Below are 16,956 nucleotides of genomic sequence, written 5' to 3'. Positions count from 1 at the left end.
AAATATATATAAGATCTAGGCTGAAGTGCCACAGTTGATGAAATCACCACCATGGCCGATGACATTATCACCTCCAGGTCTACATACAGGACATTACATTTCCAATAGAAAATAGGTTTGGTGATGATGTCATCATTCAGGGTGACGATGCTTCTTCCCACAGAGCGAAGAGTGTCTAGCTTTTCTTCAGGTGATCAATGATCCCCTCAAAACCCCCCCGAAAAAATATCCTATTGGTTACATAAATGCATTTAGTTTATAAAGAATATTCAGCTATTAAACAAAGTCAGGAAGCATTGAGCTGAGTCACCAGTTGAACCCAAACCCTGGTGGGGTGTCTCTAAACAAGCTCCAAGAACACAAACTTGGGACTTCTGCGTCAACAAGAACGTATGTAGACGATCCATGTTGACTGTAATGAGCCGTTTAGTTTGCAATATTCATGTTTATGTGTCAATCGGTCTGAGTGAAAACTTATCTTAACATCTTATTTAATCAGACTTTGACAAAAATAGTTTAAAACAAGTAATTTATTTGAGAAAATATAGACTACAAAGACTGAAAATATCTGGAAGGAACACTTTGTATATTGAAATATTAAAAATATTTCAATCTTCAAATATCTAAAATAACTTTATTTGCTACATACATTATACAATAATATAAACAAGACTGTACAGACGTACGAGGCTGAGAAAACACAGCTTTGTACACATTCAAGCACTTCAAGGTGTTCTTTTATCGTCCCGTCGTCCTTTATGGGGGACCGCCAGAAACCCGGTCTCTGACCAGGCCACGTTCCGACACAACCACACTGCTCTCAATTACGTTGCCAGGGAAATGGATTGTTTTACAGACCAAACGTTCACAAAATGACATAGTTAGGTTGAGGCAACAAAACAACATAGTTAGATTGAGACAAATAACTAAGTAGTTAGGTTGAGACAACAATACGACAGGTTGTCACAGCTAAACTACATAGTTAGGTTGAGACAACAAAACCACATTAGGTTGAAACAACAAAGCAACATAGTTAGGTTGAGACAACTAAACACAGTTGAAATTTAAAAACAAAAACACAACAAAACTACTTTGTTCTAATGGGACACCAACTGGTTAAAGTCCTGGGTTTTTGCACCAGTCCACCACCCAGAACTCTTCCCTGCGTGGACTTGCAAACGTAACCCTGAACAACATAAGTTTCCCTTGAAACATAATTCACAATGCTGCTTAGTTGTGCGTCATCACAGGTCACATGATTCTTATGAAACTGTGATTTCTTCGCTGTCTGACTCCGACTGCTCCGACTGTTTGCTGGACTCTGACGGAGAGGAAGGGTTGTGGTGGTGGTGGGACTCTGTCCGGTCCAGCCTGTGGCAGTGGTTGCTGCCTACATCGGTGAGGTCTGGGTGAGGGTTGGTCTTGGTGGGGAGGGTCTGCTGGCGACACCCACCTGTGGACAGCAGCTCCCTCTCCTTGGAGTTCCTCCATTTCATCCTACGGTTCTGAAACCAGATCTTCACCTTGAAGAATATTAGAACAGAAACACTGTCTCATCAACTCCTTCACAGTAAAAGTCCCGACATGACCGGGTTTAAATAAACAAGATGAACAGGGCAGTTCTCAACGTTGGTTTTGTTGTCCAAAGCTAACGTTGTTTTTGTTGTCTAAAGCTAACGCTGGTTTTATTGCCTCAACCTAATGTTTCTGTTGCCTCAACCTAAATTTGGTTTTGTTGCCTCAACCTAACGTTGGTTTTGTTATCTAACCTAACGTTGGTTTTGTTGCCTAAACATATTGTTGGTTTTGTTGCCTAAAACTAACGTTGGTTTTGTTGCCTAAACATATTGTTGGTTTTGTTGCTTAAGCTAACGTTGGTTCTGTTGCCTAAACATATTGTTGGTTTTGTTGCCTAACCCTAACATTGGTTTTGTTGCCTAAACATACTGATGTCTTTGTTGTCTAAACCTAACGTTGGGTTTGTTGTCTAAAGCTAACGTTGGGTTTGTTGTCTAAAGCTGACATTGGTTTTGTTGCCTAAACATACTGATGTCTTCGTTGTCTAAAGCTAACGTTGGGTTTGTTGTCTAAACATATTGTTGGTTTTGTTGCTTAAGCTAACGTTGGTTCTGTTGCCTAAACATATTGTTGGTTTTGTTGCCTAAACATATAGTTGGTTTTGTTGCCTAACCCTAACATTGGTTTTGTTGCCTAAACATACTGATGTCTTCGTTGTCTAAAGCTAACATTTGTTTTGTTGCTTAACCTAACATTGGTTTTGTTGCCTAAACATACTGATGTCTTTGTTGTCTAAAGCTAACGTTGGGTTTGTTGTCTAAAGCTAACGTTGGGTTTGTTGTCTAAAGCTAACGTTTTGTAGTTACTTGTAATCTCGTCCGGAATGACAGAAATATAAATGGGGTGCAGGCAGTTTTAAAGTTGTGCTGATTGACATGGAATACATGTCAAATTCATGTTGCTGTTCATAAATCAGTAGATGTAAATGTTTGTGTCACTAACTGCCGTGAGACTGTTTTCAGACCAGATCAGGTCTTTAGTGTGTCCCCTACCTGGGAGTCTTTAAGTCCCAGTTTACTGGCAAGTTTCTTCCTGTCTGGTTTACTGATGTATTTCTGCTTCTGGAAGGTTCTCTCGAGGGCCTTCCTCTGGAGGTCTGAGAACACGGCCCGCCTCAGCATGCCCCTCCTGGGCTTCCCTCTGGGGGCCAGGGGCCACGAGAAGGTCCCCGGGACAGGAACTACAGAGGAAGACGCTGCAAGGACGAAACAAGAAGAAGAGATTTCACAGCTGGCCCCATCTGATCTGATTTCACCCCACTAAACACTGGACAAGAGTTCTTCTGATGCATTCTTGGTGGTGATGCATTCTGGGTGGTGATGTGACTAAAAGTGAATCTAAGTCTTTCAGAAGGAAGGACGACTTAACTTGTAAATGGAAGTTAGCGCGTCTTTATTTTCTGTAGTGTGAGAATTCCCCAGAGAAACAGAATATTTGAGCTCTGTAGTTAAGAGATTTGATTGGACGGCTAAATAGTGGGCGGGCTTATGATGCAAAGTGATACAGAGCTCCGTGGGAGTGTGGTTCCTCACACACCTCCCAGATCACACTGATTGATGGATGGATGTCTTGATATTAGTGGATGATATTGATTGGAACTAGCTTACATGAGCATGCGTCATAGTTTTACAAGAAGAAAAAGTAAAATAAAAATATACTCAACTTTTTGTTAAATATGTGCACAGCATCTAAAAGGGATCAACAGGCTATTTTCATTCATCTCCACTTTAATAATGTTTCATTCTGGATGTACTTTTTTTGCAGCCATTGTGAAGCCAACAGCTGATAATAACACTATCATGTTAGAAAACTTTCCATGCATCAGATTTCTGCTCTTGTTCTCTGAGCATCTTAGTTGGTAGAAAATCAGTTTCTGATATAGAATCTTACTTATGACTAGAAGTTTCTGCTAATCTTCAGAAAGAGTCCATCACCAGCACACAAGAGGCCCCGTTGCAACCCATAATATACTTGTTCTGCCTGAGTCTGCTGTTAAAAGCCCAATTTGTCGGCGGGGGAAACAGAGTATATGCTAATGAGCCAACTCTCCAGCACTCCGCTCACAGAGGCTCAATGAAGCATGAAGGAGGATTGTTGGGCTGCTAATGCTCCGAGAAAGGTGATTGTGTTGGAATGAATCGAGGAGAAAAGGCCATCAACAGGCCGGTCTATTACAGGCCCATTAAAGAGCAACTAAAGAGTAATCCTCCTCAGACCACTTTGTCCACTGAACACCAGCGTATCTGCTATTTATAAGTGTTGTTGATCCATTCAGGTCCACATCTGAGGGCAAACTATTTGAATTCTAGAAGAGTTAGAACCATACACAGTTATTATTAAATTATTATTATTATTATTATTATTATTATTATTATTATTATTATTATTATTATTATTATTATTATTATTATTATTATATTGATATATTGCTACTAAAAATAAAGTAATTATGTTACATATTATTATTCATAGTTATTATTATTATTCATGATAAAGTGGATATTATATATTATTAAGCATAATAGTCATTATTATTATTATTATATATAATTATTATTATTCATAAAGTTATTATTGTTATATATTACTTATAATAATAACGTTATATATTACAAATAATAAGTAAATAAAAGTTATTATTAATATTATTATTATTATTATTAATATTATTATTATTATTATTATTATTACTACTGGTTGAAACCAGGCTGTTGACATTATTACCACTAGCTGATCTGGAGCCAGGTGACGTATCCTCAGGAGGACAAGCCAACTCACTAACGAGCAAGACTGCTGTCTTTAGAGTTCCTTCCCACTCACTTTACAGCTGCTGATATGTGTTGTCGTTACAGGTACGTTACACCCAAATGCAAAGCAAACTTTGCTTGCGAAGCAAACTTTGCTCACAAAGACGTGAATTGGCTCGATTCACTTTGATGAGAATGAGGCAAATTTCTCCGTTAGCCTCCCTCCTCTCCAGCACATCCAACTGAAAACGGTGTCCGTTCTATTCTGCTGCTGCTCATTGCTAATGCTAATCGCTAGCATACACATAGTCCAGCCTTTAATGTTAACTCAAATTCGGTACTACTAAGTTCAGGACACAAAGTCAAAACTGCCCAAATTCCAGCTACAACATGAGAGCAGCTCATGTCCAGCCAGTCCAATCAGCTGATGATCAGCTGATTCCCTTCTATGCATGGAATTGGCAAACCTCATACAAATCACTTTATTTAAGCTGATTTAGCCTGCACAAAATTGCTGCTTCACCTGCAGGCTGCTTTGCAAACTCCCGCCACATGAGGTAGACCAAGCCAATGAGATCCACAATAAGGATGAGGATCCACGACGAGGTTCCATCATGGATTCACAGAAGCAGCAATCCAAAGCCCTTGGAGAAGAGATCACATCTCCATCCATCTAAGCTCTCATCTGGCAAAGAATTCTGAATACTAGTAGCTTTAGTGGATGGCCCGGACGCCTCCGGAAGCCTCGGTCTGGGATGTTGTTCCATCTCCAGTCTCACGATGAGCTGTTTGTGTTGCTTATGGAAAATATCTCTACTGAATCTCCACCTGCCCCTGATCTCTGTTACCATAGCGCCACCCCAAAAAGAAAGCACATCTTCCCTGCAGACCAGTCGCTGCGCCGGCATCCACACGGTCTGTGCAAGTGCAGTGTTATGCAACTCCTGCATGCGCAAACACGCCTTCCCTCGTCCGGCAATGTACGTGTGTAGTGTGAATGTGACCTCTGTCCTCCTCTGGGAGCCCTGAGGCTGTCCAGGCATGGTCATGCGATGTGGGTGGAGCCTTTAGACCAGCTTGTTGAGGGGACTTTTCTCTGGCTTCAGCTCTCGGCAGCTCAGGGCGGTGTGATGGTAGGTCTGGGGGTCACTTGTCTTTAGGTGTTGATACAATTTTAATGCTCTTTTTTAAATTTTAAGTAGGAGGGGATATTGGCCAAGTTCTGCACAACATGCGTTGTTTGGGGTCTTTCTTTGTACATGTAAGGGGTTCTTACAGAACTCAGTGTAGAACAATTATTGTTTTGTCCCATTTGTCAAAGTCCTGATTCAATTTTGGGACCCGGATTTCACTGCCATACAGAATAATTGTTTCTAACACGAATTGGAATATTTTGAGATCGTAACTGGAATGTCATTTTTCCATTTATATAAAATTGAGATTTTAAAGAGTTGGTTGGTTTCTGAGGCATCAGAATTACTTAGAGCCTAATTTTGCTGTGGTCTGACAGCGCTGTGAGTGGACTGACTGTGAAAGCTCTGAGAGACTTTGGGTCACGGTCTGTGATGGAGTAGTCCACCGTGCTGCTGCCGAGAGCTGAACTGCACATGAACCGGCCCAGAGAGTCTCCTCTCAGACGTCCGTTGACAATGTACAGATTCAGCGTGAGAAAGAGCTCCAAAAGCTGAATCCCACTAGTGTTACTGATTTTATCGAAACTGTGTCTGTGGGGTAACTCAGAGAAAGGTAAGCCATCAGGAAAATCCAGGTGTTTGTCTCCCTGATTATTAACTGTAGCCCCTTTTAGACAGATGAATCTGCTGTAATGGTGGAAAGACGAGCCAAAATATTCCGCAAACCGGAGCGTTTAGAACTTTGTTTGTGAGACGTCCCCACACAGCGGTCTCGCCTATAGACTCCTTTGGATTCTGAAGGTGGGATGTAAACAACACATAGGAAGACATGCTCATTATGCATAATTCCTTTGTTCATTTTTAGCCAAATGTGGGATTGCTCTTTTTTGATTATTTTAATTGAATGTGTAAATTCTGATCTATACCAGATGAGCATGCCTCCTGAGTCCCTACCCTGAGTGACGGTTAAAATCCAGATATCTGCTCTTTAATCCAAAGGCTGATGATCTTGCCCTGAATGTTCCAACATTAAAATTTTAAGATCTCTCTCTCTCTCTCTCCCTCTCTTTGGGTCTCACACTCTCTCTCCATCTCTTTCTCTCTCTCTCTTGTGGGTCTCTCTCCCTCTCTCCCCCCCCCCCCCCCCCCCCTCTCTCTCTCTCTCCCTCTCTCTCTGTGGGTGTCTCTCTCCCTTTGTCTCTGTGTGGTTTGGGCTCCCATTAGTCACGGTTGTGAGATCTTTGTAGCAGCAGAGGGTCTTGGTGGGAAAACGGCGGCGCTGAGTTCCTGATCTGGGAAGAGACCCGCCTCACATTTAGACCATGACAAATGGCACTAATATATTTAGAGTGTGACTAACTGGACTAATTTGTAGATTGGGACAACTAGTGCTAATGTCAGCAGTCAGTGTGTCGCTTAAATAGTCGTTCAAATTGGCGGAGCTGGTTCTGTGGTGTCTGGGGGATCCTGCTAACAGGCGGACCAGGTCTCTTTACATCTGCCGCTAGAATGTCTTCTCACACTGCAGCTTCACGGTTGAATGGCTGCTCACATAGCTCATCACTTCACGATCATTAACTGTCAATTCTTCACTCATTCCTTCAATCATTAATTCAAGTACAATAACAATAAGAATCATAACGAAAATCTAATAGATTCTTTTCACACTAAATCTAATAGATTCTATATATAAGAAGTAGAGCCCAACCGGTCACATATATCAGTATCCATGCAGGGCGATATGTGCAGATAGAAAACATACATTTTTTAAGTCAAAATATGAATATTGGCCGATATACAAATTGTTTTACTCCATAATATTGAAATCGGCATCCGCTCCAAAAATCCCAAATCAGTCATATCAGTAAGTGTTACTAAGTCATCTTAGTAGCTAACTGCATTAGAAGCATGTTAGCGACCTGTCAATCAGCAGGTAGCCCCGCCCCAAAAGCATCCCCTGCTTTCTGGTCTGTCTGACTCTAAATGGACATCAGGCTGGATTGAAGAAGAGTTGGAACTATAGCGATTGAGACCATAAACTCATGTTTACAATGTTTACTGAGATAATCAATCAAGAGAAGTAGGGTCATTTTCTCAAAGACTTCTATAGAGTCAGAGCAGCCGCCCCCTGGTGGCCAACAGAGAGAATCCCTGTTCAGAAACAGAAGTTGCCGTCTGCTCCTGTTTCTTACATATTTGTTCTGTTTTGCATCTTGTTGTTGCTCTCTCCGCTGTGGGACTAATAATATATCATTATCAGATCAGATATATTTGTGAATTCCTTAATTAATATAATCATCATTATCAGTTTGAAATGCCCCTTTAATATATAAATATTTTATTGTACTATTTATTTGTTTTTAGCCCTTTAAATGTTGTAATGCTGTTTAGTTACTGGTTGTGTTTCAAAGTCAGAAACCTGTTAAACCCATTAAATAAATCGAACCTGTGGAGTAAACACTTTTTATTGTATGTTCATAATTAAAATTACTCTTTTTGCATGTTAACTGTGAGGTTTCCTATCCGATATTCTCATTTTCTCTGGATATTGATCACATTGCTTTTCTTAAAAAAAAAAGATAAATAAATGATAAGATAGTTTTGAATCATCGTTGTTGCTGATTGTGTTCATGTGAATGTTTCTGATCAGATAAAAATTACGTTTATGAAAATCAGATGGTTTAATAAGTGTCGGCGCACCAACCTGTGAAGTACGAGGCTCTGATGAACGGATGAAGACCTCCATCAAAGAATGGCAAAGGGAACGAGGACTTGGTCTGAAGACTCTGGACTGAGGAGCAAACACAGCGACATATTTATAACACAAGTAGGCCTACTGTTGTAATAACACGTTTATTAATAACTGGGAGGCAGAAGCGTTGTCTGATCATCATCATCATCAGTCTAAAGTTTGTTCCACATACAGAATGAGGAGAATACGCGTCATTTCCCCAGAGGTCTACTTCAGAACCTTAGACCAGACCAGACTATGTGTATTAAACATAGATGGTCTACAACAGGGTTATTCAACTTCAATATTCAGGGGCCACATAGTCAGAAAGCTACGGGGCCCGGGGCCGGACATGTTCCCTGAGACCCTCGACCCCTGCTGCTAATCAACCTTTTTATCTTTTTGCTCATTTGTATTTATAGAAAACAGTTTCTGACATAAACTTTGGACCAGATATGAGGGACACTGAACAATAATCTCCACCAGCTAAACTGTATGAAGAAAGAGCGTGCACGTAACCATAGTAACTCACTGTCACATCCATGCGTGTACACGTGTAAAAGGAGAGTTAGAAAGAGGGAGACTGACTGAGATTAATCTGATCGATATATAAATGAATGACAATATAATAGATTATTGTTTATTTCTCAACGCGGATCATAAATACAGAAATACATTTATTTGTCTCTGCGACAGAAAATAACAGATTTTGGACGGAATTTATTCTTCTGGTTTTACATGTTATTAATTTGTAGCCTAAACAGAACTGATCGGAGGCCTGCTATACATAATAATAATAATGATGATAATAATAATAATATAAATATATTACTCTTACTCACCGCTCCGGGTCGACGGGGCTAGTATCGCACTGACGCCGAATTTCAGATATCCGGAGTCCGGGCAGGCGGTCTGGGGAGACCCGGGGCAGCCGGAGCCCTGGAGCCCGGAGCGCTCTGTGCCGCGCTCGAACCCCCGCGGAGGGCCAGGCGGTCCCGCGCTGAGCGGGAGGACGTCCCCCGGACTCCTGGAGGAGAAAGCCCGGCGAAGGTAGCCGACAGGCTGGCTGAGTCGGAGCAGATCCTCGACCAGGAAGCCCGGGTGGAAGGACCGGGTCAGGGGCGAGGGGATAGCCGCGGGGGGACGCAGGAAGCCCGGGTAGAGCGGAGGCGGCAGCGTGCTGCAGGGGAACATCATGTCGGTCCGACCGGGATCAGGTTCTGGTCCTGCTGATGGAAACTTGAACAGTCTGACTGAGCTTCGGGTCACGGAGAGGATTTATACAAGGGGGTCACTCACACACACACACACACACACACACACACACACACACATACTTTCTCTCTCTCTCTCTCTCTCTCTCTCTCTCTCTCTCTCTCTCTCTCTCTCTCTCTCACACGCACACACACACACACACACACACACACACACACACATCCTGTAACTTTGTACACATTTTGTTTTTGAGGTTATTGATGATGTTTGTCAAATGTGATGACATAGGTTTTTATAATCTATATTGAATTGTTATTAATTGATTGTTCTCCCAACCTGCAGGTGGAATAAAGCACGTGTTTTCCTCAAACCTGGTGCAATGCATCTCTCCTTGTTTTATATAAGGCTAATATTGTATTGTGCACTGTCCCTGTTTACGTAAATACAATTACAATTATTTATTATTATTTATTTACCTCTGACCTCTGAACATCCACATGTGTTTGGTTCCTTTGTGGTCCTCCAGTATCAGAGAGTCCTCCAGTATCAGAGAGTCCTCCGGTATCAGAGAGTCCTCCAGTACCAGAGAGTTCTCCGGTATCAGAGAGTCCTCCAGAACCAGAGAGGCCTCCAGCAGTCTTCAGAAGGTGAACTGACGTTTCTTTCTTCTCATCCATGCAAGCATCCTTCTGATCCACTGAAGTTAATACGAAGCCTATTTCCATTTATTTTTACATTCTTTGATTAAATAGTATTTTGCTGATTTATATTACAGTTACATTTTACTCAATAATATAGTTTCATGTTTATGGGCGAAGGTCAGTGATTATGATGACTTCCTGTAGGCTATACTTTGTCTGTTTTCCTTTGACGCCATATTGACTCTAGATGATGAAGAATCTAGAAATGTCAGTTTACTGAACGGAATATATACACACGTTCTAAACGCAGCTGGTTTCAGTCAAATGCATGAAATGATCTCGATTATTAAATGTGCAGAAATACGACACCTTGAGAGAGAGGGAGAGAGAAAATAGAGAATTAGTTGTGTTCAAAGCATTTTATTCCTCCAGTAAATCCCTCCATTGTAGTGAAGTGGAGCAGATGGCTCCTCAGAGGGAATCTGAACATCAGCAGAACTAATGTGAGCTGGTCCGACCGGCCGGCTGCTTGGTTCTTAACCAGCAAACAGCTGCTGTGATTAAACACCAGTTAAGACCCCCCCATGGACCGGATCAACCAAACAACTAGTTAAGTTTTAACAAACACCAAATAGAGCCATGACAGATGAATTTAAATAAAGTTACTTTATTGTTTGCAGGTTAAACTCATTTCTCATTTTTTTACATGTTCTGAAGTATCAGCTGCTCACGTCTCCTGGCCGTCCGACACGATGCTCGTTTGTATGTGAGACTGGGACGAAGACGCCTCACGTTAAGTTACGTTAGTGGAAGATTCAGCAAAATCAACAGTCAGACGTATATTCTCTTCTTAAGGTGAAAGCTGAGGATGCTTTAAGGCTACATGCTGATTGTCAGGTTGCTACCACGCTACCAATGCTCGCTATATTAGCTACTAAGATGACTTTAACACTTAGCTGTTAAGTTGACCTTGAATTATGAAGCTAACTTCGTTAGCAGCTTCACACCATAATCAAGATGGATCCAGATCCAGTAAGGTTGCTGCTCGGGGAGCTGCTCTGCTGCTTGTGTTCATCAGATCCACCCGTCGCTCCTCCACAGTCCAAATATGGTCACTTTGGTCAAAATCCAAGGTGATGGCCAAAATGCCGAACTGGAGGCTTCAAAACCATAGTCCACAAACCAACGGTGATGTCACTACGACATCGTCCACTTCTGATAAACTTCTATCATTAGTTTCAGCTGCACAAAGTGATTCTACTCTATTTATATATTATAGAAATTTTATGTTTTTATAAATATTTTTTTTAAATGGCCACTTTATGTCAGTGAACGTGAAACCAAGAGTTTGTACTTGACTATTTGATGATGTGAGACGGGTTGTTCTGCCACAGTGAATTAACAGAGAAGCTTCCATATTAAAGTGGAATGCTGAATTATATTATTATTATTATAATTATTATAATAATAATAATCATTATTATTACTATTACTGAGTAATATCTTGGGCTTCTTTGCATCCGTCGGCCGGAGCTTTGGTCTCCAGACGGCGTGGAGCAGAGAGGATTAGTGAGGCCTTCAGTGTTGCTGCACAGCGACAAGCATTAAAACCACATTAACTTTCCATTAAACATCAGCTTGCTGTGTGGAGGAGAGAGACACTGGGATAAAGGGAGAGAGAGAGACAGAGCGAGAGAGAGGGAGAGAGAGACACTGGGATAAATGGAGAGAGAGAGACACACACCACAGGGATAAAGGGAGAGAGAGAGAGCGAGAGAGAGAGACGCTGGGATAAAGGGAGAGTGAGAGACAGCCTGAGTAGAACACTTCCTGACATCCAACATGTTAAAGTTTCTCTATTGACAGAAACTCAACAACAATCTTTGTGTTTTATGTTTATATTTCCAGATATTATTGATGATAACTTGGAGCTGAAACATCGTTTCTGTCAACAAAACAACAAACAACATGAATTATCACGATATCTGTGACTTTTCATATGCTGACTAATATGCAGAATTCCTGTAGAAACAAAACACTAGACACGGCGGGAAAATGATATGTCCCAATTCACAGATTTATCCTGATAATCATCAAATTAAACTTCAAACTCTTAAAATGGCTATAAAACATCCTGGGATCAGTTTACATTTAGTTAGGAAACTAATTGGTTTTTATAATATATATAATGGAAATCCAAACGATCAACTTATTCTGAATGTTTTTGATCACGATCTGCGATAGTATCCCCTATTGTCCCTACAGAGGCCCCAGGATCCAGATCCGGTAGTTCCTCCAGACTGGTTCACAGACCTGCATCTATAGTTCCTGACGCTAAGCAGACCCGTCTCTGACTAAATCCTCTTCCTAACTAACTAAACTGCACTCCACTATGTGCACGTTGCTTATTAGATTTATTTTGGAGTATTACGCTCTGTGGATCCAGGACCATGTGGGTCCTGGATCCACCCCTAAATGAACATCTCACAGTGACCCAACAGCCGGCAGCGTCATGAATTTTCATCAAGAGAGAGTGAGAACGTATCGTACAATGAGAGGAGAACTTGACCGAAGCGATAAGCCCGTGTTGCTGACAAATATGAGAAATTGCTCGCCTCGGTGTCCTCGCCGCCGCTGTTGGGCTCCGGTGACACTGAGCACGCTCACTGAATGCTCATTAGTTGTGGATTGGTCACGGCGGCTCAGAGCATCACATCACTGTGCTAACAATCTTTTTTTATATGAGCTTCCATTCTTCCTCTTTCTGCTCTAATCTCACGGGAGGCTCGTAACGTTCGGGCCTTCAGCGGGGGCTTAAAGCACCTGGCAGGTTGTTTAGAGGGGAGCTTGTAAACGCCTGTGGTTAAAACGGGCTCTGGGGCCCCATCACAAGCCAAGCAGGGTGGGGTGGGGGGGTGGGGATGTGGTTGTCAAGTCCACTTTACATTCTGGTTTTGTCAGCCGAGTGGGGAAAGGGAGAGTGACCCGGCGCTCACACCAACCTGTTGCTTCATTCTTACCATCTCCGAACCAGAGGAAACCAAGGTGTATTCTGGGTAATCACTGCACATACATTCAAACTAAATCACTTAATATACAAAATGTGACATTTAGCTTAACAGCAGCTATAATTTAAATAATAAATATTTCAAATGTGACAACTTTTCTACATCGTCCCTTGAAGTGAGATATTTTAGTCTTCAGAGGATTTCCTGTTTGTGTCACCTTTCCCGCTCCTGTCGCCTAGCAACCATCGGTGGTTGACAAAAAAGACCATAGAAGAGGTAACTAACATCATCTGATTAAAATGGAGCCAGAGATCACACTGTATTTTACTGTTTTTATTTCATATCATAATGCAAAACGATGATCGCCGCTGCTGATCCACTCGCAGTCGTCATGGTGATGGAAATCCAATTAATCTTGGGATTGGTTGGTCCATGACGGATCCGTCAGTCAGGTCCTTTGAATCAGGAGAAGAAGGTCACCATTCTGGGCTGCATTGGATTGGCCTTCAGATGAATCCTCCGAAGGATCATTCACATGGTCAGATGTTTCCCTCCGGTGGGAAGAACAAAAACCACAAACAGAGAGGGGGAGGGGGGGCAACAACTCAGTACTTTAACCACCAGACCATGTTGGACACCGTGCGTCCCAAAGCGTTGTTGAGAAGTAACACCTACCTCATTTTGTGGTTTTGTTGCCTAGCTAGTACCTAGCTAACTCTACGTAGCTAACTAACTATTAACCAAACTGACTAACTAGTAACCAAAATAACTAACTAGTTACTGAGCTAACTAAGTAGTTACCGAGTTAACTAGTCAGACATCTGTCTCTCCAGAGTTGCATCAATTCAATTCAAGTTAAACTACTTAATTAATCCCACAAGTGGTAATTGATTTTGAGCAGCAGCCGGTTGTCTCATACATGCATACATTAAATGAAGAGATGGAGAAACCAAGGAGCATTGAGTGGAATGAATGAGTTAAAAAAAGGGCATCATATATGAACCTATAGAAAATTTTATTTGTAATTAATTTGTGTGCAAAAGGGATAGATTGTTTCCTAGAGAGTTGTGAACAACTAACACACATCTCCATTTTCTTTTGTAATCAAATGATGAGTGAAAACAGCTCAACGCTTGTCCTATTCATGTTCTATTTCCAGTAGCAATTATTTTATTTCAAAATGATTCAAAATGATTGTCGGGATCCATCACACCACTGTTCCTAAATTCATCATGATTTTATGGTGCAATACAAGACCTGATCCTGTTTTATGACTCCAGAATTTCTTTCCTCACAGACTTCCTGTCTCAGAGGACCGTGTCTATTGTTCTATCAGTAGCTGCTGGCTCAGGCCTTCGGATGGTAGCGTTGGTGTGGAGAAGATCCGCGTCCAGAGTCTCAGAGCGTTAAGGGCAGAGACTCAGAGACTCGGAGGTGAAGAGACCAAGGTTAGCGCGGGGCTTAGAAATGAATGCGGCCAGTCTTGTTTCTGAATACAAGGACGCCAGCACAGCGCTGCGCGGCTAGCAGGTATTGAGGCAGGCCACGCTACATAATTGGATTGAACGCCGGCCACGGTATTTATGTCACTTCTCGTCTTGTCAATCCCATAACAGGCATGGCAACGGCGTGGGGATCTCCCATGGTGACGGGACTTTGCCTTATTCAGATAGAAAGGGAAGAAAAGAGCCAAGCCTCATTTAATTCACGTTTAATTCTCACTCAAACCGTTTTAAGGGCTGATGTTATTTGCATAACTGGGAAAAAGGGACTCTGCCTTTTCAGTGTGTGTGTGTGTGTGTGGGGGGGGAGAACAGGAACAGTGTTGTAATATAAAGTGTATTGTAGGCTTATATATGCATATGCTGAGGGACAAGGTTCTCACACGGATCAGCACACAGAGACGTTCTGTTGCAGCACACTCATGTCTTCTGCTGTTTGTCTGTTCACATCACTCATGTGATGGCATTTCCACACAGCGTGATGCAGTTAAATCTCTATGTCCAAACAAGAACATAGAAGTTATTATTAACATGAGATTTCATCAAAATAATCCCTTTCACATTCACTTATTCAATTCAATAATTTTTTTATAGCCTCAAAAAGATCCCTAGAAGAAACTTAAACAGAGAAAAAAGGTAAATAAAACCCAGGAAGATTTAGCAATAGATTAAATTAGAAATTCATCATTTAAAATGTGATTTCAGAATAGTAACAGAAAACAACACCAAGAAGAAATCTAAGAAAATGTGAATAATCACAGACATCAAATGGTACAGCTCGATAAGAGCTGACTAACTGGGTTTCTACACACCGTAAAGATTTAAGATACACAACAAAATGAAACGCACATTACAAAGCATGAAAAGCAACACAAACATTGCAATGTATAATAAATAAAGTTTATGAGTTAATCTTCATAAACAAATTGACCAAGATTGGGGGACTTTTTTAAAAGGAGTTAAGATGACTTGTTTGATTTAGAAGAAGGGGGTCAAGTGTTAGCATGCTAACATGCTAGTCATTTCTAGAGTGTTGGTATGTAAGCATGCTATCATGTTAAACATTACCAGCTAAGTGTTTGTACGTTAGCATGCTATCATGTTAAACAAAAAATGGCTACTTGTGTAGATTGCATTTCTAAAAATATGTGTATAATTTGTATTGCCTCAGGCTGGATATGACTATTTATTTTGTATTTGTTTGTTGATCTTTCTTTCTAATTTTGGTGGTGGACACATTATTCGTTGTGTGGACAAAATCAAAACAAAGAAAATAGTTTTAAAGTGGTTGCTCATTGTATTTTGTTAACGTTAAAAATTAACAACAACAGAAAAGTGTTAACAAACTGAATTCCATTCATGAATTTCAAACACTACAAGGTCCCATATATAAATGCATATACGTAAGAAATCTTTGGATGAATGAGGATGTTTTGTGTTATTGAAATTGTGGTTCATGAAACTGAAATTCCTGACATAAGAAATGTATAAGCTTAGCACAATAAATAGTGTTTTCATTATTAGACCTTCTATTACAATGTACGTCACCAACACGGCCGTTTGTCTTGACTACATATCTTTTATTGAAATTAGGACTATTTTGCTTTTAATGTTGTTGTAACAGGGCAGACCTGTATGAATGGTGGTTTGGGTGCTGTGAACACGCATTGAATATTGTGTGTGCAGTGATCAGAGAAGCATGTGGGCGTAGTCTCCGTATGGGCGTAATGTCCGTGTTGTGTCCGTGTGGGCGTGATCTCCAGGTGGGTGTGGTCTCCTGGTGTGCTGTGTGGTTAATTGCATGGTGTAGCCTGATTGACAGTTGTGAACTCCAGCCTGCAGCTTGCCAAGCTGGACCAGATCAGTGTGGTGCAGATCAGCGTGGTCCAGATCAGTGTGGTGCAGATCAGCGTGGTCCAGATCAGTGTGGTGCAGATCAGCTTGGTCTAGATCAGCTTGGTCCAGACCTGCAGCTAGATCACAGACCCCAGACTGTGAAGTGTTGAACCGACCAGAAGAGACGTGGGAGAGAAGCTGAGCCTGATCCCCTGATAACCCTAATCCTGTCTAACTGACACCCTGTCTAACTGACTCTGTCTAACTGACTCTGTCTAACTGACTCCCTGTCGAACTGACTCTGTCTAACTGACTCCCTGTCTGTCTGACTGACTCTCCCAACTCCACATTAAAACACACATGTCCAACGGATCGCTTTATGGGTCCCTTAACGGGTCCCACCACAGCCTGCCTTATGGCATCATCACTGGTTGACTCTGTAGTCCCTCAGTGGCTCCAATAACACCAGCCTCACAGACACATACTGGGCCCCTTTCCTTCTATGACTCTCTTTAAACCTGAACCCCCCCAGACCCTCTCAGGAATAATCCTGGTCCAACCTTTG

The 16,956-nt window shown here is 41.6% G+C and overlaps 1 protein-coding gene across 1 annotated transcript; it reads right to left on the bottom strand.

Moving 5' to 3' along the window:
- Window positions 1-1,240: 1,240 nt before the first annotated feature.
- Window positions 1,241-9,389, bottom strand: LOC311018433 (homeobox protein DBX1-A-like). The gene is made up of 4 exons (XM_084017411.1): window positions 9,032-9,389; window positions 8,163-8,249; window positions 2,571-2,773; window positions 1,241-1,523 (listed from the first exon to the last, which is right to left on the bottom strand). Exons 1-4 carry the CDS (start codon window positions 9,384-9,386, stop codon window positions 1,263-1,265), a joined length of 906 nt encoding a protein of 301 aa, XP_083873537.1. The 5' UTR covers window positions 9,387-9,389; the 3' UTR covers window positions 1,241-1,262.
- Window positions 9,390-16,956: the final 7,567 nt, after the last annotated feature.

The sequence above is a fragment of the Eutrigla gurnardus genome (assembly GCF_963514095.1).
Source record: "Eutrigla gurnardus genome assembly, chromosome: 9".
Classification (NCBI taxonomy): domain Eukaryota; kingdom Metazoa; phylum Chordata; class Actinopteri; order Perciformes; family Triglidae; genus Eutrigla; species Eutrigla gurnardus.
The sequence above is the reverse complement of the archived record's forward strand: the minus strand, read 5'-3'. Positions and strand labels throughout refer to the sequence as shown.

What these genes read in the sequence shown, in the direction of transcription:
- LOC311018433 (XM_084017411.1), bottom strand. Translation starts at nt 9,386, where the DNA reads ATGATGTTCCCCTGCAGCACGCTGCCGCCTCCGCTCTACCCGGGCTTC. An exon ending in AGCCCCGTCGACCCGGAGCG is followed by an intron (nt 8,250 to 9,031) that starts GTGAGTAAGAGT and finishes TTTGCTCCTCAG; the next exon opens with TCCAGAGTCTTCAGACCAAG. An exon ending in TGGGACTTAAAGACTCCCAG is followed by an intron (nt 1,524 to 2,570) that starts GTAGGGGACACA and finishes ATATTCTTCAAG; the next exon opens with GTGAAGATCTGGTTTCAGAA.